The sequence below is a fragment of the Carlito syrichta genome, unplaced genomic scaffold (genome assembly GCF_000164805.1).
Source record: "Carlito syrichta isolate Samal-C Ts95f unplaced genomic scaffold, Tarsius_syrichta-2.0.1 Scaffold305570, whole genome shotgun sequence".
NCBI classification, from domain to species: Eukaryota; Metazoa; Chordata; class Mammalia; order Primates; family Tarsiidae; genus Carlito; species Carlito syrichta.
Window position 1 is genome coordinate 156,195 of NW_007249666.1, and position 27,282 is coordinate 183,476.

At 35.4% G+C, this 27,282-nt stretch overlaps 1 protein-coding gene across 5 annotated transcripts in view; it reads right to left on the reverse strand.

Moving 5' to 3' along the window:
• Positions 1–27,282, reverse strand: part of RAPGEF6 (Rap guanine nucleotide exchange factor 6) — a 200,796-nt gene that overhangs the window by 89,335 nt on the left and 84,179 nt on the right. For all 5 annotated transcript variants that reach the window (XM_008061751.1, XM_008061753.1, XM_008061749.1 and 2 more), the window contains exon 7: positions 4,092–4,223. In XM_008061751.1, coding sequence (XP_008059942.1) covers positions 4,092–4,223 — 132 coding nt within the window. The remainder of the gene's footprint in view (positions 1–4,091; positions 4,224–27,282) is intronic.

Genomic DNA, 27,282 nt, shown 5'->3' on the forward strand with positions numbered 1-27,282 from the left:
GAATCTCAATAAAGAAATATAAACTATAAGAGTAAACTTGAAGAAAAGACAATAATAACTATCTAAACTGAAGTAAAGAGAGGAGAAAAAAATCAAACAGAAAATTTAATAAAGCCTTAATGACTCATATTATAACGTTAAGAGTTGGTACAAAAAAATGTAAGTCAAAAGACACTCCATATTCATAAAGGTAGGATACACAGAAAAATTGAGCCCTGGTCTATCAACTACTTCATCCTAGCACCGGGGATTTAGCAGGCCCTTAAAAAGATTATGATAAATGAATTAAGTCCAGGAAAAAATATACATATTGGTGATAGGACTAAGACAGTATCAAGCTTCTTGTGTTTTTCTTTCTTGCCATATGAATGTGTCTCTGTGTATATGTGTAAATATAATTTGGTGAGGAAGACAGTCTGAGGTGATTTTCTGATGACTTGGCTTTCTCCAAATAAACCACCAGAGGATATCCTTTTCCTGTTTGCATCTAGATAAACATGAAGCTACAATGAGGGGAACTACAAGGTTAGAATTAAGAGTTAAACAAATTTACAAAAACCACATTTTCAAATTTAGGGCAAGAATTATGCCAGAATCTCAAACTTTCAGTGTGTCTCCTTTATGCATTCCCATTTTTAGTATTTCATTTAATCTTTTTCATGGGTCATTTAAACCTTATGTTTTTCCTCTTTAGCTTCAGGGTTAGACTCCTGTGAATTTAATCCTTCCCAGTTACACAGTCTAGGTTGGTCAACTTCATAATCTCTACAACAGGTTAGTCAGGTAAAGTAATGTCTACTTTGCCCTTGATAATAAAGTTTTACTTAACACAGATCTTCTGCATTTTCCTTGGAACCAGTATTGGTTTCTATTTTCAAATGTAATTCAACTAAAAAAAATTCTAGATTACTTTCTAAGTGCCAGCACCATGCTTAACTCAGCATAGGATACAAGCATGAGTAAAATATAAACTGCTCTCCATAAATTTACTCTGATGAAGCAAAATGTCAAGTTCACAAGTAACTACAAAAAAAAAGTAGGGTGAAAAAGCAAAATGCTCCATAGAAAACCTGCTATGGGATTACAAGGAAGGAGACATCTCTTATTGGAAAAACATCAGAGATAATATGAAAATGTCATCTAGGTGGAGCTCCAAGATGAGGCATCACTAAAAACATACGGCTTTTGTTTAAGAGTCAGTATATCACAATTTATCAGCTCTTGGAAAAGACTGAAATAAATAGAAAAAAGGAACCCAGAAAGTACTCTTTACTCTTGAGTAATCTTTGAAGATGCATATTCTATCCAAGAATATTCTAACACCTTAATGTATACCTTTAGTCAAATTTTAAGCTAATCTGAGTAGAAAATATTCACACTGGAACTATTAACTTGCTTTTTTTTGTTCCCACACTGTGGTAAATCCTTTATTTTGAAGTTTCTTTGAGAATCAAAGGCTATTATTTTTAAATGAAAAGACATGAAAACTCACAAGGAAAAAAATCTGCAAGAGTATAGCCATACATTTGGCTATATAAAATGGTGCAAACAGTTCTGTTAAGAACTGCTGTTAGGATATCTCTCTTCTCTCTTCTCAATTCTCCAAATTAAAAACAATTGCATAATTTCACAAGGCTTTGCTTATACTGCTACAGTGTACAGGTTCACTTTTAAAGTCTCTCAAATATTCAGATATTCTAATATTCAGATAAACAGACAAATGACTTCAACTATCCCTGGCTAAGATATACACCTTGGCAATATATGCCTGTAAAGGTGTATTCATAGTTCTAATAAGGCCTCCAAAGGCAGTCTGAGGTCAAGAAAAAGACCACAGGTCCGGTACAGTACTGATATTTAATTCTTCTTCCCTTTGTTTTAGTCGCAAGGATATGACTGGAAAGACACACCCACACACAAAATTAATTTAGTTGGGTGGTACTATTTAACTTATCCATGTTTTTAAAAAAATATAAGCCGGGCCCGGTGGCTCAGTCTGTAATCCCACGCCTTGGGAGGCTGAGGTGAGTGGATTGCCTGAGCCCATGGGTTCGAGACCCACCTGGGCAACTTGGTGAGACCTCATCTCTACATTAAAACAAAAAATGAGCCGGGCGTGGTAGCGCGCGCCTGTAGTTCCAGCTACTTGGAAGGCTGAGGCGGAAGGATCGCCGGAGCCCAGCAGGTCGAGGCTGCGGTAGCCGGGAGCGGCCACTGCATTCCAGTCTGGGCGACAGAGTGAGACTCCAACTCAAAATAAATAAATAAATAAATAAAATCTGTAGGTCTAGAAATCATATATTTTGGGGGATATATTTCATCAATCTATTATTATTCTGTTTATTACCTCTAGCAACCTTTAACTTTTTCCACATTTTTTCAACTTTTATTTTTAACTGTAAACTTTACTTACATTCTCCTTAAGATTTGTTAAATATAGAAATAATAATGTTCATTTAAGGAACCTAGCAAAAACTATCCACAAACCTACCAATTGCTACCAATTGATGCTCTTGAACTCTGTTTACATTCTGTGTTCTGCAGAACCACAGTCTAAAATGTCTTCCTCAGACAATGATACTATTTCGAACTACAGAAATGATCCCTAAAAGTATAGTCTTCGATTATAGTATTTCTACAGATCTGTGCGATACGATAGCCACTAGCCACATGTGGTTACTGGGCACTTGAAATGTGGTTAGTCTGAATTAAAATGTGCTGTAAGTTTAAACTCTGGTTCTTGATGATTTAGTATGAAAAAGGAATGTACTCATTTGTAATGTTAAAATATTGACTAGATGCTGAAATTATATTATTTGGATATTCTGTGCTAAGTTAAATATATCACTACAATTAATTTTGCCTGTTTCCTTTTACCTTTTTTTTAACGTGGCTACTACAAAATTTAAAATTAAATACTTGCCTCATATTAAATTTCTAGCTGACAGCCCTAAAATAGACAGCATGTTTGAATAAACCAACCCTCAATATTATGCAACCTCTAGATTTTAATAAAAGTGTTTTATGTCCTATACCCCATGATTTCTGACGAAATCAACCACTGGGCTCCAGAACATAAAGAACCACACACAGGGAACTGCTCTTCACATCTTATACTAAAGAAGACATCATAAAAGTTCTACTATCTGGATCCTAAAACATTTACTACATTGGCTTGAATCTAACTTGGGTTCTAATCTCAGCAGGAATGTATGACAACTTTCTCAGTTTACAGGTCTTCCTAGAACCTTCTCTCCACTATTACAAAGATCACTGAAAAGCTTAGTTTGAAATTGTTCCTGGTGAGCATTTAAAAATGAAGAAGTCCATAAACATACTTAATTTATGGTATACTACAATAATAGAGGCTTTATAATATAAAAGCAGCTTAATTTTCATGACTTCTAATTATATAAGATGTATACAATCGGCCAGGCTCGGTGGCTCAGCCTGTAATCCCAGCACTTTGGGAGGCCGAGGCGAGTGGATTCCCTGAGCCCACAGGTTTGAGACCAGCCCAGGCAACTTGGTGAGACCTCCTCTCTACAATAAAATAAAAAAAATTGCCGGGCGTGGTAGCATGTGCCTGTAGTTCCGATCACTTGGAAGGCTGAGGTGGAAGGATAACCAGAGCCCAGCAGGTCGATGCTGGGGTGGCTGTGAACGTGTGTGCCACTGCACTCCAGCCTGCGTGATGGAGTGAGACTCCAACTCAAAAAAAAAAAAGATGTATACAATCAACTGTAATAAAAGTCAGTCTTTTTATAAGTTAAAATTCAGTTGTTTCAAAATATTTTTTTTTAACCCAAAACAAGCATTATATATTAGTATGGATTCACCTGGACAAAATAAGTGAAAGAGACACTATATCATATACCAATGGGCCATATCTAATCATTCTCAAAAAACAGATCACCTCTTTAATTAGGCTTACAAATTGCAAATAGTATATAAAGTCTGTTTTTACAAAGACCTTATGGTTGAATTTCATACCTTAATTAAAATATATGTGACCATTTAAGGCACAGGCAAAGGATATTTGAAAAGCCATATGCATAGCGCACACACTCCTAAGGCACACACACTCCTACCTGATAGATATCAGATAAACTGCTGCTCCCAGAGTCACTGGCAATGCTACAACCAGACTGACTAGAAGATACATGAGTCACCTGTGGATGAGGGTTGTCTGTAAGGTGCATCTTGGTAAGATCAGCTGGAAGCTGAAGAAAAAAATAATGTAAGTTATTCTAAATGTTAAGTTTTACCTTTTAGAGAGTTCTTTACACACCGATTTCTATAACACATTTTTATATACATTACTGTGCAAACTCATTTCTAAACTAAATTCTCTACCTTTGGCAAAAATCCATTGAAATGGTAAGAACCAAATAGTACTCTCTGAAACTATTAAGCAACCCTACAGTGGTAAGCCCATAGAACAGTTAAATAAAAAACCAAAAACAAACAAAACTGCCACTACTAATAGTATTTCAGAGAAAAAAACCTGACTTCTCTTTTCTCTCAAATAAAAATAAAAGCCCGTTCCATTGTAAAGGATAGGAATGCTATTAAAACACGGATACACACGTTCAAATACACTCCACTTTATACAAAATGGTGACCAATGCCAAAATAAAATAGCAGTACCTTGGATTAAAGTACAGCTGTTGCTTTGGAGGCTAGGGTGAGGCGATTGCCTGAGCCCACGGGTTGGAGAATAGCCTGGGCAACTTGGCAAGACCTCATCTCTATAATAAATCAAAAAATTAGCTGGGCGTGGTAGCGTGTGCCTATAGTTCCAGCTACTTGGAAGGCTGAGGCGGAAGGATTGCCTGAGTCCAGAGGGTTGACACTGGGGTGGCTGAGAGTGTGCCATTGCACTCCAGCCTGGGCAACCGAGTAAGACTCCAACTCAAAAAAAAAAAAAAAAAAGTACAGCTGCTGGTACCAGGGCTTAAGACAAGTAAAACATCGACAATATTCAACATTCCAAAAATATTAGCTTGTAGTTGGCCCTTGAGAGATTTTTCAATAATCAAAATTGCTTAATGAATGTATATGCTACATGCAGGGACACAGACACAAGAAGGAAATGACTCCACCATCCCATCTTTAATATGATCACACTGTTATCAGGGATACAGGCTGAACAAAATACATTTTATACCATAAAACAGACATCTCACAAAATAAATGCTACAGGAGGTCAGACAATAAGTAAACCATTCTAGAGTAGTAAAAGTTTTACACAAGAGATATGCTTCTAGAGTAGTAAAGGTTTTACACAAGAGATATGCTTCTATATTTTCTGAATAATTTCTCTGTAACTTATTCAGGACTATAAAGAGAAATCAATATAATTTTTAAAACAGGGTTTCTCATTGCTTTTTTGTTGGAAAAAATTTTAAAACATAGTATAAATTAAATATAAACTCTAAAGAAGAGAATGATCAAGTCTGAATTATGTTAACTCAAGAGGAAGTATTGTGATTATAAAAATAAAATCTATATACAACACAAACTACCCCTGCTGATAATGATGAGTTAGATAATTGGATGAGTTCTATCACAAGGATAAGCAGAAAAACTGGAATGAATGAATGAACACACGAACACACACACACACACACACACACACACACACACACACACACAATCTGGCCTTTGAGGTTGCTTTTTCTCCTAAGAATATTTTCTGATTCCTAAAGAGAAGTGCAATAGGCTGAGAAACAAACACTTCTGACAGCTGAAGAGACAAAAGTTAAATTCCAAGGCCTAACATGGAAGAACCATCTTTGGACTGAGACCACAGAGAGCCCATTATACTCTAGGAATAAATGTGACCCAGAAGTAAACTGATGCAGATTTTAGAATCACTTCAATGTCTGATGCTGGTTTAAAGTTATATAGGATTATTAGTGTTTCCAGTCAACTGTTGAAAGCAAACTCAAATCCTTGCTATAGGGAAAAAAATCATCTTAGACCTCAGATTGGAAAAAAATTTTTTTGGCATACATAACACCTACTGTTTAGTCAAATAAAACCAGGTATTTATAAGAAGACAAGATGTCATTCATGAAGAAAATGATGAGAAACAATAAACACTAGAAACTAATAAAGAACCTTTACATTATAGGGTTATCTGACACAGACTCAAAATAACCATGTTTATTTATTTTTTTATGATTTTAATTTTTTTAAATTTTTATTTAAAAAAATTTTTAATTTTAAAGATGTGGGGTACAATTCAGGGTTAGGTATACAAATGTTCATTATGCAGGTACCCTTGTTGATGAGGTGTGCACCCCTCCCCAACAGCTTCCCACTACTGCCAATCTTTTTCTTACGGTATTACAATAATTGTTCAAGGTCCGCTTATGAGTGAGAACATGTGATACTCAGTTCTTTGCTTCTGTGATAGATTACTCAGTATCATAGACTCTAAGTCCATCCAAGTTGCTGCAAAGTTCATAATTTTATCCTTATTTAAGGCTGCGTACTATTCCATTGTGTATACATGCCACATTAACTGTGTTTAATACATACCAAGAGTTATGTTCTATAAAGGGCCAAAAAGTATAAATTTTAGGTTTCACAGGCACATACAGACTCTATTGTATACGTGTGTGTGTGTGTGTGTGTGTGTGTGTGTGTCTGTGTTTAAACAACGCTTTAAAAATGTAAAAATTAATCTTAGCTCACAGGTCATAACAGCTCACTGGCCAGACTTGATCCAGTTTAGTAATCCATATAAAGAGAGAAAAAGACAAGACTAACAATTACAGCAAAGAAAGAAAAACTAACAAAGAACAAAACAAAAAATCTAGAACGAAAAGATAACTATAAAAATTAAAAGCCAACAGACAGGCTTAACAAGAGATTTGACAGAGCTAAGTACAGAATTTGAAAGTAAAGAGTGGTCTGAAAAAAATATCCAGAGTGAAACAAAGAGAGTAGAAAGGGTAAAGTTAGGAGAGAAGGAGATACAGTGAAAATGTGACATCTGAATAACCAGCATCATAGAAAGAGGATAAAGGGTATTCAAGGTACACAAGCAAGATAATGTCTGAGCATTTTCCAAAATTGACAAAAGACACGAAGTCACAGAACATGGAGCAAGATAATAAAAAACAAAACTTTACCTATGCATGCCAAAATAAAACTATTGGGGAAGGAGAGGTAAAAGTTTTAAAGCCATCGGGGAAAAAACGTGTTTCCCCAGATGAAAAAAGTCCTCAAAGGGAAATGTTTTGCCAATGTAGAAGAAGTGAAACAAAAAAAAGTAGAGGCACTAAAATGCACCAAAATGGACAAGTCCAAAAACTGTTTGAGGAGTGGAAAAAGCATCTTGATAGGTATTACTGCATCAGAGAGTACTTCAAAGGTGACTGAAATTTCAGAAGGAAGAAATGCACAATTTTTTATAAATAAATTCTTTTCTTTGGAGGGGTTCCCTCTCATACATCTAGATTTGGAAGGAAAGATTTGGAAGAATATATGCCAGATAATAGTGGTATTCTATAACGAAAAAAAAAATTGCCAGATGGTGATCCAAAAGATTGTTTAGCTTTATCTGCAATATGTAGTTTAAATATTTTGTTTTCTCATGGAAAAAATGTATTTTCTATAGTTTCTATAAATAAATTATTTGAATTTTTCAAAGCTGAAAACAAATATATACACACATAGATAGGCAAGGGTGATTTTTCTCTTATCTTTCCTTTTTAAAAGAACCATAAACAATGAGAATGTGCTCAGATTCTGTAACCCTTAGCAACTAGGGGTTGCTGCACACATAGTATACATTCTTTTTACTATGATTAAAAAATTAAAATAACAACCCTCAAAGATGGGTTTTATTAGAACACCTGGTGAGAACATAAGTACTAATATATTTAATATTTACAGAAGAGCTGAAAACTAATATTTAACATATAAGCACTGGAAACAATGTAAAAAGCTAAATTAGGTTATAATAACAAACAGTTAACTCCCAAGATAAGGACCTGTATGGGAAGCTGAGAAGCAAACGGAAAGTGAAACACTTCCGTGTTTTCATTCCATTCCTTTGAATGTGGCACTCAATACTCTCTGTATCTATTTTATTGTGCATATATATGTACACACAAATATATGTAGTCACACATATACGTATATATAGTCATAAATATAGTAGATATATATAAATGTAGTCACATTTGTGTATACATATATATGTGCGTGTATGTACACACACGTGTGTGTGTGTGTGTGTGTGTGTGTGTGTGTGTGTGTGTGTGTGTATAGATATATGACTATACATGTATATATGTAGTCATCTCCTCTTTGGGAGACTGGGTTCAGGACCCTCATGGATACCAAAATTCACAGACACTCAAAACTTTTAAAGTGGTGCAGTATTTGCATATAACCTATAAACATCCTCCCATACATTTAAATCATCTCTAGATTACTTACAATGCCTAATTTCTCTCTCACACACACACTGTATTAACACTCACCCAAATCCAAGTTTTTCTCTCGATAACCCTTGCATGATGATAATGATGATTGCTATATGACACCTAAGTGCTGATGTGGTGAGGTGACAAGATGCACTGTAGGTAAGCAGTGAAAAATCAGGCTAACCTGAACCTTCTGACATCCTGTCAGAAGAATCATGTACATCAGAAGAACCAAGTTACGACTGCATACATTGATGCTTCAGAGAAGACTCAACAATACCAATGTCAGATCTCTGGAGGCTGAGGGCTGAGGATCTTCAAGCATTGAAGAACAAAGTCTCATAACTCTAGATGCCTTGCTAGAAACACTGCTATAGAAGTTTCTTCTTTTTCTTTGCATCATTAAACACATCTTGCAATGGTTATAGGCATGCCGTTATTCCTTGGATGAAGAGGATAGTACGTGAAGATCCTATCCTTTAACACTTGGACCTGTTGAAGAACTAATGCAAACTTTTCAAGTGACCACACTGACAGCTCTGCTGTCTCTAAATCTTCTGCTGCATCATTATGATCTGTAGAGGATTTCAGCGGATCTTCAGTTTCCTTGTTGGTAAGGTGACTCTATGCTCTTATATGTGTTCCCTGGATGTTATCCTCAATCATGTAAGAGAAGCCTTCCCCACCAACTTCCCTTGTAACATTCAAGATATTCCTGACTTCAGTATCAACAGTGGGGAAACTCCCGAAATTACTGACTACCTTACTCCATAATAGCCTCCAACATGCACTAATTCTTTCAGGCTTTAGGGCATCTACAGCTTCTACCATTGTGAAGCTCTTCCATATTCACTGCAGTCAGTCAGGGTTAACATCAAAGGCAGTATGGATACTTCTGAAGGTGAGGCAGGTTAAGGCATCTTTTTTTTTTTTTTTTTTTGCGTTGGAGTCTCACTCTGTTGCCCAGGCTGGAGTGCAGTGGCATGCTCACAGCCACTGCAGTCTTGGCCTGCTGGGCTTAGGCGATCCTTCCACCTCAGCATTCCAAGTAGCTGAAACTACAGACGCACGCCACCACGCCCAGTTAATTTTTGTAATTTATTGTAGAGACGAGATCTCACCAAGTTGCTCAGGTTGGTCTCGAATCCCCAGGCTCAGGCAATTCTCTTGCCTCAGCCTTCCAAAGTGCTAGAATTACAGGCTGACCCACTGCACTTAGCCAGGTTAAGTCATCTTAATACACTTTATGATGCTTGGACAAGTGGCTGCAGCAGTGCAGTCGTGTTAGGAGGCAGGAACATTTCTTCCACAATCTCATCAGTAAAGCAGATTGAAGATAGTCAGGAACACTGTAAATTAGGAGGAGGACCTTAAATGGCAGTCTCTTCTTTTCAAAATATTTTTTTACTTCAGGAATGAAGAACTGGTAGAACCACATCCCAAGAACAAGATAGGTGTCACCCAAGCCTTCTTACCTGGGAAGACAATTTTAATTTTTGTTAAGGGCCCAGGGATTATTTGCTCAGTAGTTGAAGTCTGGTAAGATCATGTGGCCTGCTGTGTTGCTACACAGCACCAGAATAAGGTGATCTTTTCAGGCCTTACACCTTGGAGTCTGTTTGGCATTTGTATGGTTGTAAGTATGATTGGGCATCTTCTTCCAGAATAAGTCTGTTTCATTGCAATTGAAGACTTGCTTTGGAAGGTAGTCTTTTGTTTCTATGAGTTTCTTGAACTTTTCTGGGAATGCCGATGCTGCCTGGGCCTCAGCAGACACTGACTTTCCTGAAATCTTTAAGTTCTTGAGGCTGTAATGCTTTACATAGCAATCCTTATTAGCCTTAAACTGCTTCTTCTAATTCTCCTCAACCCCCTTCCCAACAGTGCTCATAGAGGCTAAGTGCTTATGCATGTAAAATTTTGCCACCATGTCCTCTAACCACACACTTGATGTTTTCTGTCTTTGCAAATACTTTACCCCTAGCCAGATAGACCATTTTTACTGTTGTTGGAGCAGTACTAATTTCACCTTCTTTCTGCTTCAGTGTGAGAATGCTCATTTCGTTCTAACTGACTTTATGGCCCAGTTTGGCAAGCGATGTGCCACTTTTCCAAAGAGCTAAGATTTTCATGTTCTCATCAAGAGATAGTACATTATGCTCCTTCTTAATCTTTGAGGTATTACTCTGACCACTTAACTCCATTTTAGAAGCCATTTTTTTACAGAAGCAAAACATAAGTAGTGAATGAATGAGACATGAAATGAACAATGCTCAAACAACAAGTGCTGAAGAGAGACTGACAGAAGGGTATGTCTACCCATCACTTTATCATGTAGCTTCAGTGTATTGCTTGGCAAATGACAAATTCAAATTTTGCTATTTGGAACTTTCTGGAATTTTTTTTCCAAATTTTTTGATTTGTCGTTAGTTGAAATCTGCAGATGCAGAACCCGTGGATACAAAGGGCCAACTGTATATCTGTATTCCACTTTTACTATCTAATGAAGGCCTAGCATAGTGATGCCTATCCCACACACAATGCTGGCTCGTTAAGTATTTGGAGAATAAATCAATGAATATACTTGACTTAACACTGTCATTGCTGCTCAGAAGGTTTCCATGGATATCTTCTGAAACAGATGTATATATAAACTGTATACCCTAGAATACTATTCTAGGAGATAAAACTCATAGGTATATATTACAGAAAAAAATTTTCCATGGTTGAATATGTTGAAAAACAATGTATACTATTTGCCCCTCAGCTCTTTACAACAAACATAAGAGTATTTACAGAGGTTCCAAGAAGTCCCACAATGAAGAAATTTGTTTCACACAGCATTCTCCAAACTTATTTTTCTCTAATATTATTAATATCCTGCCAGTGTAAGAAATAAAACTTTGGGATAATTCCATGTATCCAACCAAGAAATACAGAGCAATTAGTGCTAGATCAAGATATACCATAAGAAACGCTTTTAGTTTAGAAGAGGGGAGGGGTGGAGACCAACTTAAATCTGGATTTGCAACGAATGTAGCATGTATATCATAAGAGTAATATTAAAGGACTGTTCAAGATTTTTTTTCATATTTTTAGAACCTACCCTTCAAGAATAACCTAACCTCAATTACGGCAATTAAGGATGACAGTAGGGAAATAACCACCTGAATAAGAAACGCTGCTATCTGAAAATTTTCTGGTCCTTATAATCCACACTCAAGCATTAATTTACTTAAGAGAAGAGAATTCAAAGGCCTCTATAAGTATGAAACAGTATTTTTTTATTAGCCCTAACAATGTTCAAAAACTGTACAATTCCCCAATAGAATACCATTCTTCAAAAATCATTGTTAAATTCTAAGCTGCATTGTTATAATTTCCCTTTTAAACTTAATTACTTGAGTATAAAAACACTGTGCCTATCCAAGATGTATCCCTTGACCTTAAAATGGCCTAGGAATAAAGACAACTCTTGGACATGTAACAAGGTCCATAAGCTCCTCAAGTACTGTTCACAGGAAGACATTTCAGAACTCTACACTCATTTACTATAAATATACATAAATTTCTAACAAGTTTGTTGGTTTAATTTCCCATTTACTAAATAAGAAGCACCTAGCATATACCTGATGCTAGTCATAACAAAAATGAATGAAAACCTTGGAGATTAAAAGGAAAAAAATACCTAAATAATATAACTTCGAAAGACGTCATTCTTACTGAGGGGTAGAGAACAGGGAGAAAGATGTCTGAGATAATTATGTCTGAGATAAGACCTGGAGATGATATCAAGACTAAACATACATGGCTACTGAGCAACTGGAGTGTGGTTAGTCCAGACTGAGACATAAGTATAAAATGCACAATGGACTTAAAAGACTTAATACTAAAAAAAGACTGTAAAATACCATATTAAGAATTATTACATTGTTTATTACATGTTGAAACAATATTTTGGGTATATTAGATTTATCATTAAAATAAATTTCATTTATTTCTTTTTACTTTTAAAAACGTGGCTACTAATAGGTTTAATATTACATACATGGTTTATATTATATTTCCATTGAACAGTATTAGGCCAGAGGCTTGAATGAACACAATACATTCAGAAAACAGTAAGCAAACCAGTGTAGCTTAGGTAGAGATGAATAGAGAATATCTTGGGTGTGTAGATTTACTGTACTAGTAGAGAACCACCAAGAAATTTTAAGCAAGAAAGTGACTGGAAAAGATTTGCTTTTTAAAAGATTACTCTGGAAACAGAAGATGCAATGGAAGAAAATTATATACTTGAGAATAGGAGACATTAGTCAAAGCACAAAAGATATAGGTCTTATGAAATTAAAAAGCAAGTCATTAGAATACAAAGAAGTTTCTAAGACTAGAGAGAGTGACAAAGAATGTATCAGCTGACAGTGAGAGCTAAAAGTAAGTTCTAAGGTCTAAAAAGTAGTTGAAGCCTACTTTACAGAGAGTTGAACATTTCTCAAAAGTCCTAAAAGATATAGCTATATCTAATCTTAGGAGCCTTGGGTATATTATACATGTGGAGATAACAGCACTATGCCTGAGGCATGTGAAATTACAAGGAAAATATGAAACATTCCTAACTCATTATTTTTACTAAAAGAAGAGAGTTCGACGGATAGTGTTAAATTACCTAATAAGTATTTGAGTTTTCCAATTCTAAGACACATATTTCTCTCCACTTTAATATTTCTGAAACCACAGAGAAGCTTTCAATCAACAATCACGTTTAACCATAAGCCTATTAAAAGTAAACGTAATCATACTTGTTGAGAAAAGAAGAAATCAGTGTAAGAATGCCTGGTGAGTTTGAAAACAAACAAGGATATCAGAATGGCTGGAGAAAATGAGAAGTATAGTAGGAGATAAGGGGGGAGAGAGAGATCAGACATTGTCTAGTAGGTCATGGTGAAGACTTTGACTTTTACTCTGAAGAAAGTTAGTCAAGGAGGGAGTGATTAGCTGTGTCAAATGCTAAGGATAGGTAAGATAAGGGAAAAGCAATAACCAGTAGTTTTAGTTGTATATAAATCAACCAGTGACCAGTGACTGTAGGTGTACATAAAACAAGGAAAACAGGCCAAAGTGGTAATACCTACCCCATTCCCAGCTAAAGTCACCTAAAGCAAGCAACCCAAACAAACCAGGAAAGTGAGCTTCCAACTAAGACTCACTCAAGGGAAGTCAATTCCCTGAAAGAAACACAAAAAACTCAACTAAGAACAATTTACACTTCAAGAAAGAGCTAATGAAACAATAAGAAAAAAGAATAACATTCACAAAATGAAAACAAGTTATGAACCAAAGGTAGTTATGAGAGTACCACTTAAGGGATTTCAGAAATAAATAATGCAATTATTACATGTGAAAATTTAAAAGATGACTAGGAGAATAGCTGTTCACAAAGAATGAATTAATGAGCTACAAGACCAAACTGAGAATGCACAGATTGAGTGAGAATAAAGAGTGAGAATGAAATAAATGTTTAGAGACATTATGGGCAGACCCAGAGTTCTAACATCTAGGGAGATCAGAGAAAATAAAGTTGCAATTTCCACAATTTCCAACAAATGAGAATATTCAGCTTGAGAATCTTCCAAGTGCCAAGAAGGAGAAACAAAACATTAGCATTCCATGGTAAAACGTCATGGCATCAAGGATAAAAAACTAAACAAAAACACAACCAAACCACTAACAAGGAAAAAACCCCGAGTACTTAACAAAGAAACAAGAATTACAATGAGTTCAGTCTTCTTATCAACAATGCTGAATGCCAGAAGACAGTACAGTAACTTTTCAGAGAGCTAAAAGAAAAAAGTCTCTGAATTTATTATTTTACATCCAATTAAACAATTATCTTAAGAGTAAATATAAAAGAAGGTTTTTAAAATATACAACTATGTAAGGTTCATCATCCCCACAGAACCTTGCTGGCATAACTATTTATTTTAGGAAGAAAAGAGATGAATTCAGAAGTAGTGAAATGTAAGTGCATAGTAACATGGACACAATACATGAATTACTAAAGGAAAAAAACAGTAAAATGTATTGGAAAACCAAATGCAGCTAATATAAATAATAAGTTATATGTGTTTAATCACAATCCAGAGTTAAAATTCCATTATCAATAGTAACATGAAAGGAGGAAGAAGACACGTACTCTTAAAAATACTTGATTAATATGGTAAAGTACTAACCACAGAATTCTGCTTAAGTAATGTTTGCTGGCATGTAATGAAACCTTAGAATTTGATCTTTAAAATTCTCTTTAATTCTTCTATACTTGCCAAATCTTGGATAAAAAGTTGGCTACCGGTACTTCCAAAGATTATTTTTTGTTGGCAATCTTAAACCTCCCCAATGTCTCATTCTTATATTTCTTTAAAGCTTTTTTTTACATTGTCTCACTCATTTCTTTTCTACAAAGGTAATTTTTAAAAATCTGAGTAGTGCCACTATCAAGCATCAGCAATGTTTGGGTCCCAAAGGTGGCATTTGCATGAAAGAGGCCATTCAGGTCCTAGCAGACAATAGCACAAACCCACTGTATACCTAGGCTTCTTTTCAACTCTTTACATTTCAGTCAGTTGTATGCCAAATGGACACTGAATTTAAATGTTCTTCCAGAAGCTGCCTTTAAGAAAGATACGCAATGAGCCAGGCCAGATAAAACAGTATACAATGAGGCTATCATAGCATTTCTCGTAGTCACCATCAACAGGACAACCTTTAAACAAAGACATGATTTCAGGCCATCCTAAGAAGTGCTTCCATTGTGTCTGCCTTTATTCAAGAGAACCATAAAGAAATCTAAAAATCTAAAAAACTAAAAATTCATACTTCTCTATTTTTCTGTTTTGAAATTAACACAAGAGACAAGAAAGATAACTTGAGTGGCATCAAATTAGACTGTATAAATAGCCACTATGAACAATAAAATTTACTGAATGAAGTACAATGCATATTTTCCTATACTCTAGCATGGCCTGTTATGTAGCATTTTGCTTTTCTGTGAGTTAATATGTTTGTTTTGAAATGACAAGTATGACAGATAATCTTAGTCTCAAACTACTAACGGTTTACTACTTTAAAAATATCTAAGAATATTATTTAAATATTTTCACATAATTAATTTTCATAATGAGTATTTTTGTCATATTATTTCACTGCTTAATAATTATCTAGTCTTCATAAAAAAGCACAATTCGGTAATAATTTATCTGCTGGAACCATATTAGTAAAAAATGTATAATATAAGCTAGAAATTAGACTAATATATCTAAATACATCAATCATTTATGGAAAAGAAGCAACAGAACTCATGTTAAAGAGACTGATCACAGACAAGAACAGAATTAGTCATAATCAAATGACGATTCAAGCTAAAGAGAGTACACTTCAAATGCACTGCATTTTAAGTCTATATATTAAAAAGGCACTTTTCAGATCTTCTCAGAGTCACATTAGAATGTTTTAGAGATTTCTTTCAAAAACACAACAGCAGTAAGAAAGACTGCTTTGTAGTTCTTATTTTTAAGTTCAGAAAATATAATAGCACAATAGAGTTCACTTATAATTTAAAATAAAATTCAAATTTAAGATTGGATTATTTCAATCTCAATGAAAATAATTACTTACTTTGGAGGCCCATGGTTGAAGACAATTGGCATAACAGCGAACAAGAAAAGCCATTTCCTAGGCTGGAAAAGGTAGTTTCTTTTTCAAACCAGAACCACACTGATGAGTATGGTGACAAAATTCTGTTAATTTTCCTTTTACAAATCTTACACCACTGCAGTGTTAAATAAAGGCAGCCTCTCCAAACCCCTTTTCAAACTGAGACCAGGAGCTTTCAGTAGTTTAGAGTATTGTTCTAAATAACTCTAATAGTTCTCATTAAAACATTCACTTTCACAAACAAATCATAGTAAATCAAGATGTTTACATTTCTGGCTCAGAACATACAGACATTTACATGCGTCCTCAGGCACCTGGAGCAGACATGCAGAGTGGTAGCACAACAGTTAATACAGTATCAACCAAAGTAAATAAGGCAACATGCACCAAATCTGTGTTCCTGAGTTCTGTGAAACCTTTTCTCTCTATAATACAGCTTTGTCTTTTCTTCAACTTATTTCATTTTGTAGAACAAGCACTGCAATGATTCTTCTGCATTAGAAGCAAACACAGTATCCTGAAGATTAAAGTTCTTCTTTATATTCTTAATCACCAGAGGTTAAAAAAAAAATAACCGTTGAACAAATGGTAGTTAAAAGATATATGCTGTAACAGGTTTGTCCTGTAGAATGCCTGAGAATCTCCAAAATTAAAATTACTTTCTCTTTTCACGTGCACTATTTACAGCTCTGCAGTATTGCTTCTTGTTCTAATGCATCAGTAAGACAGCACTGTTGATGTAAGTCTGGCTTTTCTGGTTAAAAATTTATGTATGATATAGTGCAAAAACACTATCTTCTGCTAACGCAAGACTATATATCAGTGCCTTAATTTCTACTGTCCTTGCCCGTTTCACAGAAGCTCCCTAAGGAGACGCTCCTATTGATTCTATGCTCTGCAGTAAGATGAAATATCTAATAAGAAGGGAAGAGTGGGAGGAGAATAGAGCTAAAAGGATGACATCACCTGTACAGAAAGCCTTCAGAAACTGCATTAGATCAATTGGCTACTGTATCTGCAGATGTAGCCCAAAGAGCAATTTATTGAAAACACACACACACACACACACACACACACACACACACACACACACACACATTAACCCGCCCTTCCATGAGACATGTCAGCATGCTAAATTCTGTGAGGAAAAAAATTGGCTTATGAGCCCTTTCTACTTCACAGTTTTAGAAATTCATTTTGTTTTTTTTTAATCAATATTTTTTATTATGATATTGTGGCGTACAGTTAAGGGTTGGGTATACAAATATGCTTTTTTCAGGCACCCTTATTGATAAGAGGTGTCTCCCCATTATTGATTTTTAATTCTGTATATTGATACACAGCTATATTTGGGAAGCCATATTTCCTAATATTATTATTCAAATTCAACACAGTATTATACTTACAAGGAACAATAATTAGCTCTGATAAGATACTCTTGCATTCCAAATACATAAAGTAACCTAGTTCTCAGATGTCACATACGTATTTGTAACAAGGTGTTTTTGTCTCCCAAACTTGCTAATTATAAAATAACTATTCTAAAAGGGATACCTTCAGGATCACTCTAATAATACAAATATAAAACATGCTACTAAGATTTGTATGTCATTAGTACATTTAAATGGAAATAACAGAATTTCATTTTGCAAAGGAAAGCTGAAAAATATCACAGGCACAATAGAATTGCAGCATGCACCAACCCCTTTCAGGAAGAATAATCTATACAACATGATACTTTCCTGTAGTTCAGTGTTCAATTCCTAGAAAGAGACAAGAAGCTACCAAAATTCAGAAGACATTAACCCTTTGCACTTGGAGATATCTCGTAGATCACCTATCAGCAACTTGATCGATCATACTTTTTTATGAAATAGTAAAAAATGAATCTCTTCATATGAAATAGCATAGTGTTGGAACCAATTATTTTATTGCAATGTTATTTGGCTTATAATGGAATTTTAGAAATTGAGAAACTTATAACAAAAGAAATCAAAATTTTATATCTTATAAACGTGTGGTAACGTGTGAAACAGTCACTGACATGCAGTGCAGGTTCACTGATACATGTTGTGCAATAGTAATTTGATGTTTCCCACCTGGTGCTTTTCTATTCGACCAGACAATGCAGTCTCGTTTTCTTCCTCCCACATTAATAATATGTAATTTATTGTACAGTCTGTTGTTCAAAGACAATGTGGAAGGATACACTCATGTTTCTTAACTAACTGACCAGCTCTCAGAGTATATATGCTTCTTCACGCAATTTGAATGGAAAACTTCAAGAAAACATACATTTTTGAAAAATCTGCAGTGCTATAAGCTTGTCCTATATAATCACCAGCAAACTCTTTATGTCCTCTGAGAGCGGACATCAGAATGGTCTGCTAGATTCACAACGTCCCCTAAGAGTGGAAAGGGTTAAAGAAGAAAATGATTAAATCTGCTTCCAAAATGTGCTTGGACTAAAAGGAAATTACCTCCATTTTAATTTGTTTTATTGTTATTTTTTTGAGACGGAGTTTCACTCTGATATCCAGGCTGGTGTGCAGTGGTACAACCACGGCTCACCACAGCCTTCAACTCCTGGGTTCAAGTAATCCTCCTAACTCAGTCTCCCAAGTATCTGGGACTATAGGCATGCACCACCAAGCCTGGCTGATTTTTTTATTTTAAAAAATAGAGATGGGGTCTTGCTTTGTTACCCAGGCTAATCTCAAACCCCTGGTCTCAAGCAACCCTCCAGCCTTGGTATCCCAAAGTGCTGGGATTACAGCCACCACACCTGACCTGGAAATTACTCCCTTTTAAAATACAAATTTCAGAAAAATATTTTAATTTTGCCACACCCTCTTCCAACTGAAAACACAATAACTCTAGTACCCACCCTTGTTCTTCATGCTTCTGCCACAAAGCACCTACTGCAGATACTCCCATTTAAGCTTATAATGGTGCCTCCAAACAGCCAAAAACAGACAGTTATCAGTGGCAAAATACAGTTAGTTATCAATATACAAATCAAAGTAATAGAATTATTTTCCTTCATTCACTTAGCACTTTTATTTTCAGAAGAAGAAAGTGTGCAAGAGGAGATATTACCTAACAAACAGGTATTATAACAAGGGACTCCGCCTTCTGTAGAAGAAACATCTTGTCACAGGCACAAAAAAATGAGTTCCTCAATACCTTTGGGCAAAGTCTGAGTCACATTCTGAACAACACTATGTTGCCAATCTGAATTATGCTGTTACCTAATATGACTTAGGATTTTAATTAAACTATAATTCTGAACAAAGATAAGTCATGCTTTCAAAATACGTAATTATTTATGAATTTAGATTTCCATAAAACTTAAGAATTATGTTTTCTGCAAAACCTCCGAAAGATATACAAAATTTATATATTAAACATAAAATTAAATTTACAAATACAAATAGTTTTTTTTTTTTTTTTTTTTTGAGTTGGAATATCTGTCATCCAGGCTGGAGTACAGTGGCACACTCAAGGTTACCACAGCCTCGACCTGTTGACTCAGGTGACCCTTCTGCCTCAGACTTCCAGGTAGCTGGAACTACAGGTGCGTGCTTCCACACCGGTTTATTTTTTGATTTGTTGTAGAGACAAGACTCTCGTTTTTTAAAAACTTAAAACATGGAAATTTCTACAGGGTGATTTTTCAAACACCAATGTAATTTTTCAACTCAATTAATTTAAATAAACTATAAGTGAGTTGGAATTTCAACAAATATTAGGTAATCAATTATAAATTAACTAAAATCTAATATCAACAATTCTTTAAAACAGAAAAATAGTAGACAGTTTGCAGATGAAACAAACTTCTGTTAAAGATAAATTTCTAAAAGATGGGCATTTTATACATAAATATTAATAACAAGACTAATGAATAGTTCTATTCCAATGCCAGGCAACAATTATATTCACCAACATTTATATTATATTATATTATATTATGTTGCTATGTTATGTTATATACCAACATAATATATTATAGCCAAACCAAAAAGCAAAATTCTAATGTGTACTTTCCCCTCTTTGTATAAATCATGCTGATAAACACACAAAGAAGGACCTCAAGCTGAACGAGGAAGACAGGAATTTCTTAGCTGCTTTAAAAAGCTGCTGCCCAGTGTGAGAAATGCAATCCACTACCGCCATATGTTAGACTTACTATAGTAAACACTGACTTGATAAAGGAACAAAACTCTAGTTTGGCTTGTAATGAAGATGACATCATCCTTTTCCTTGTCCCACCAATCATCTCATAGTATCTGTTATTCTAGGGAATTGTATGGTGAACCTATCATGCAAAATCTCCCTGTGTAGCAATACCAAGAAAAGAAACAGGCCAAATTCCAAACTCAGCATGTGAATCCACCAGCATTCTGATGAAATAATGACTTAACCTTTCAGTTAATTACTAAAGGAAGAAATAAGCATGCTTTGAATACTCAGAAATTTATCAAATAGCTAAAATGATTAACCTATTTTTCACATGTATTACTTTTAGAATTTTATCATGATTCTCATCTTATTATCTTACCAATAAAATACAGTAATTGCAGCAAGAACATCCTGATTCACACACTGTCTAGGAATCATCACTACAAGATAGCCTCTTAAGCACACATTTCTCCTGCATATCAAAAGCCAAGATGCTAAGCCATACTGATGAAATCTTCTTTAGCTTTATAAAGATCTTTTGCACTACTAAAAATAAAGCAATGTATGTTGACTCTGCAAAGCTTCAATCCATTGCAAAATATTTTAATAAAAATGTACATGATACAGTTATTAAAATTTGTTAACTGTATAAACTATTTATAAACAAAAATACAAACAGAAACACTGGAAATCATACTGTATAGGAAATCAAAGATAAGGTTCTGATGGCTACTAAGTTAACTACAGTATAAGTATACCTTTTATATCAATATGTGACAACACTGAAAAGGGGGGGGAGAGTCACCATAGATAAAGGTAAGGTATCAGAGGATATACATTCAAGGCATGCTGAAAAACAAAAATCCAATAACAAGAAAAACTAGATTTATACCAATGTCAGGCATAGCTATATAATTTATTCACCACCTGCACAGTGAAATATCATCACAATTAAGAAAAACCAACCTCAAAAGGAGGTGAGGAACAAAAGAAGAATTCCATAGTTTTACAAAATAAAATAAACAGGGCACTCATTTCTGTATTTTAGTTTTAAGTATTGGGTTTTGAAATATGAACTGTTAAAATGCACTGATTTTCCTAGTAAAAAAACTTTAACCCTTTGAGAAAATAAATGACTTTAACAGTCAGAGGTAACATACAAGTCCTTTTAAAGAATCATAACAATCTTTTCCCCTTTCTCTCATGTTTAACTTGAACATCAGAAATAAATCTTTGTAGTTATCAGACATGGTTAACTCTAATTACTGGTGTCCCTCAGGAATTCCGGCTTTCAAATTGCATCCTACTTATTCCTCAACCTTTGTGAAGAAAGGGAAGCCAGAGTACCAACACTCTCCTCCTATTCTTTCGTAAGAAACCATGTGTCTCAGCATACTATCATCTATGTCTACTAACTGATCGCCCCCATTTTGTTGAAAAAGTCTGTCAAAGCCACCAGCAAAGCACACATGCACTATGAAATATGATGTATCCTTAGGGAGCAATAGAGGAAGAAAAAACAAGAGGGAGAGAGAAGCCATCATCATCAACTAAGGTGATGTAAGCTTCTATAATTAGAATCAGTGAAATTGAAGGAACAATAAAAAGCACCACCATGCTTCTACTTTCCCTTGCACTGTGCAGATGTGTCAAGTATTTTCATACATGCACAGAAGAATACCCTTTGCATATACAGTAGTTAACCAAGTATGTTACCTACTATATGCAAACCTAAAGCTTTAAAATAGTGTATTAATTTTCTTCAAAAAAAAATAAAACCTGCCCAATATTTAAGAGAGCAATATATATAAACATGACAGAAAAACTGTACTCTCATATTAAACTGAATTATCTATCTGAAAATTCTTGGATTAAACTTGATATTACCCTTATAAAGTCCCTTCTCTAATGTTAAATACTACATTTTTTTAGTACTATAAAAGCCACATACAGAACATAACACAGTATCAGCATTATTTTGTTTGCAACGTCTTAATAGCTGTTATTCCCCTTCCTACTGGAATGCTGTCACAATCGTTGTCTTATATACTGGTATAGGTTAATATCTGAGCTGCTCTAAACAATTATCAAACGAGCTTTCTTTAGCAATTTCTGGTAATGTGTTTCATGTATGATAAAATCTTTCTGATTCTGGTTCCCTGGGCAAATCAGTGTCACCTTTAACAGGAGGAGAACTTCCTCAGACAACCAGAGGGGCATCTTCTACTCTCCTCCCCACATTACTTCCGAAGTTCATACATAGTAAATGATAAAGACAATTTTTAAAATGATTACTTAGAAGTTAGCGATATTTATGTAGAAACTTAAAAGAATTTTTTCACACCTTTAACCAAGTAATTCAATTTCTATAAATCAACCCTGAAGAAATAATCAGGGTCATGTACACATTTATCCATAAAAGTTGTTTGTAATAAGAGAAAAACTGCAAATGGCGCGAAAATACTTTGTTATAGTCATACAGCATACTATTATTTAAAATAATGTTCTGAGAAAAATTTAACTATATGAGAAATAAGACAGATGTATAACTAAATATTCAGCATCATCTAAATTAGTCAAAATAAGCAAATTAATCAAAAGATACATATAGCTAGCCCTCTGTGTCTGCAGGTTCTGGATCCACAGATTCAAACAACTACAGATAGACAATATTTGGGGAAAAAAACCCAGTAAAAAATAATACAAATTACAAAAATGCAGTGTAACAACTAGTCACATAGCATTTATATTTATCAGGTATTATAAGTAATCTAGAGATGATTTAAAACACAGTTATGTATTGCTTAACAATGGGGATATACATTCTGAGAAATATATCACTAGGCAATTTTGTCACTGTGCAAACTTCACTGTACCTACATAAACCTAGACAGTATTGCCTATGACACACACCTAGGCTATATGGTATATCCTACTGTTCCTAGGCTATAAACCTGCATAGCATGTTACTGTATTGGATACTGCAGGCAACTGTAATATAGTGGTATTTACATATCTAAACATAGAAAAGGTACAGTAAAAAGATGGTATCATAATCTGGTGGGAACACTGTCATACTGTGGTCTATAATTAACCAAAATGCCATTATGCAACACATGACTATATACAGGAAGATGTACGTAGGATATATGTAAATACTACAATATTTCACATAAAGAAATTCAGCATCCTTGGATTTGTTATCTGTGCGCCCACAGATTCTGAGAGATGATGGCACATTAAAAAAAATCATTAGAAATAGTAACTATCTCCAGTTTTGAGGATTATAGCAAATTTACTTCCTTTCTCACTCTGTCACCCAGACTGGAGTGCAGTGGCCACTCCCGGCCACTGCAGCCTCAACCTGCTGGGCTCCGGCGATCCTTCCGCCCCAGCCTTCCAAGTAGCCGGAATTACAGGCATGTGCTACCATGCCCGGCTGATTTTTTGATTTATTGTAGAGATGAGGTCTCGCTGCCCAGGCGAGTCTCGAACCCGCAGGCTCAGGCAATCCAGTCACCTCAGCCTCCCAAAGGCGCGGGATTACAGGCTAGGCTGAGCCACCTAGCCCGGCAATTTACTTCCTTCTTAATACTGTTCTATATATTTTACATTTCTACAATGAGCATTTATTTCACAAAAGTTTTCTAAAAGCCTGATCTAAACTGGCATTTCTCCTAGTTTTAGTTATATCACCCTGTACTTCTTCTCTATTTGTGAACTCAATGCCTGCTAACTATGTACAAAAATCCTTTTATCAAGAATTCTACATTATTTCTTAGAAGACAAATGAGGAAGAGAATTCTCCAAGGTGATATTAGATGCCCATGAACAAACAGGCAAAGTATCCTTTTGTTTTTTAAGGTGAGAACACCACAAAGAACACAATGCCTGTTCAGAGGACACTGGGCCATACACAGGGAGAAGAGAAACAATAGCTGCAGATTATCAGAGGAGGGGTTCCAATTTTCTCAGTAGCAGTATAATCAGCACTCACTGTATTATATACAAATAAGATTAGCAAAGGCTCCAGATACAAAGTTCCTGAGTTTAGAAGTAATAGAAGACTGTCTATTCACTCTTTATTTCATTCTACAAGTATTTACCAAACACTAAACAATCAGGATCTTTCAAGTCCACAAATACAAAATTAAGTTCAGAATGTTGACTTATACAGTTCAGACTCTAAATTCTCCTGGCAATTGATGCAAGAATGTTCACTCCTTCCCCACTTTGACTCGAACATTTACTTTATTTTATTTTTGAGTCACAAGCTTACTCTGTCGCCCAGGCTGGAGTTCAGTGGCATGCTCACGGCCATCACAGCCTCTACCTGCTGGGCACAGGCCATCATTCCACCTCAGCCTTCTAAGTAGCTGGAACTACAGGCGTATGCCACCATGCTTAGCTAATTTTTTGATTTATTGTAGAGATAAGGTCATGCCAAGTTGCCCAGGCTGATCTCGAACACCCTTGGCTCAGGCAATCCTCTCATCTCCGCCTCCCAAAGTGCTAGGATTAAAAGCGTGAGCCACTGTGCCCGGCTTGAATAAACATTTAAACAGTTTGTTCACTGGTGCTCCATGAGGAGATCTCAGCAATCACAAGTTTGTATGAAGTCCTCCAGTTTCTGATGAGCAGGTTGGGGCAGGGTCTGACTTCTTACTACGGGTATGGTTTGATCAAAAACACATAAACAAAGAGTGAGACAGAGACATACAGAGAGACACACATGGGGGATGGGAGGAATGAATGATTATCCATAGAAGCATAATACATTTCACTAAAAACCTTAAGAGTTCACACCCATGGTCAAGTAGAAGAATCTAGTCAAAAAGATGGTAAGTGATCTGATATCTTAAAAATCACTTCTTACTCAGCTGCATCGACAAGCATGTCTTAATCTCTCTAAATATGTTCTGAATCTAAACAAAACATGGAACTCCACAAAAGAGTGGAGAACATGAGGTGTAATCAAAGAAGTAGCAAATGAGAAAGAGCTGCTTACTACATTAGTAATGTGGGAGTCTAAAATGAAACAGTAGATTCTAGAGAGTCATACCATCCCACCACCCACTAATCTATCCCAGAGCAAAAGACTAGGTAGAAAGAAAATACGTAGAGAAATCTGGGCAAAAGAAAACCCTCCAAATTTAAAATCCTCATCCATGATGCTGCCATGGATACCCATCCTTCCAAGTGTTCTTTTGGGAAGAGCTGGCTAGCTCCATGTCTGTACAAGTGCCATGATGAAGAAAGCAAAGAATATGAAAGCTAGCAACCTGTGCCTGAGAATGAAAAAAGTACCATGAGCAACACAGAGAACAAGAAAGAAAAAATTACAATTTAGCCTACTAAGGAACTTGGGATCTAGTTAAGAAGACAGCAAACACAACAAACATTCATACTGGCACACTTTTAATTTTAAAATATAGCAGTAGAAGAAAGGATAAATCAAGGAGAAGGAAGATAATTTCATAACTAAACATCCAAACACCAACAAAGCTTTAAAGAACATTTTAAGAATATCCAGGCTGGGTGTGGTGGCTCAGCCTGTAATCCCAGCACTATGGGAGGCGAAGGAGAGAGGATTGCCTGAGCCCATGGGTTCAAGACCAGCCTGGGCAACCAGCCTGAGACCTCGTCTCTACAATAAATCACAAAAACCAGCCAGGCATGGTGGCATGCATCTGTAGTTTCAGTTACTAGGAAGGCTGAGGCGGAAAGATCACCTAAGCCCAGCAGGTTGAGGCTGCAGTGGCCGTGAGTGTGCTACTGCATTCCAGCATGGGTGACAAGAGTGAGACTCCAACTCCAAAAAAAAAAGTCAAGATTTATATTTGGCTCAATCATATTTCTACAAAAACGACTACGCATAAATGATGTCTGATAGTTTAGAGAGTCAAGTTAAAAAAGGCACAGTTGGTGTGTGATCTTGGTGAAATCAAGATGTTTCATCTTTATTGGTCCTGGCTTAATTTTACCATTTAATTCCAGATATGTATATATCAATATTAAAAATTCAACTTGTTACGTTTGAAAATGTTTACTGTTACATGCTATTTAAAATGAAGCAATCAACCTCACATAAAAAATACAGGCATTTTAAACAATTTTAAATAAGCTGTTGTTAATTTTCTGTTATCTTCAGAATAGAGTGGGATACTATGAGCACACTACATGTAAGTACATGTAACATACTATGGGACCAATGAAGAGAAGTGTACTCTATAAACAGGAAATGAAGGGAAGGCTTCCCTAACAAGGTCATGAATAGAAAGACTCGGGATCTGAGCAGGACTTTTTCAGGAGAACAAGATGAAAGCCCACTTTGAATAAAAGGAGCAAGTGGTAAGATAAATTCAAAGTCACCGATCAAAGAACATAATTATATTAGGCAAAGAAGACAAAAAAAAAAAAAGAGAAGTCAATAAGAGCCTTCAAGGGGAAGACAACAGGACAAGAGGAAGAAAACTCCAAATATAATATGGTCAGAAAGCTGAAAAGGTAAATTGAAGCTAAATGAGAGAAGACCTTATATACCATATAATCTCAAAACAAAAAAATTATATACTGCATTGAAAAAAGTAATTGAGCTACATTTCTAGCATACATCATTTAAAAATTAATACAAGTATTACTGGCAAAATATTTTGCATTCGTGATGAAATATATACAAAATGCCCCCAAATTTAAAATGATAACAGTACATAAAAACGACTAGGCATACATGATGTCTGATAGCCTGTTGCCCAGTGCAGTGGCACAATCATGGCGCACCACAGCCTCAAACTCATGGGTTCAAGCAATCCTCCTGCCTCTGTCTCCTGAGTAAGTAGCTGAAACAACAGGCGCAAGCCACCACACCCAGCTAATATTTTTGATTTTTGTAGAGATGAGGTCTTGCTATGTTGCCCAGGCTGGTCTCAAACTCCTGGGCTCA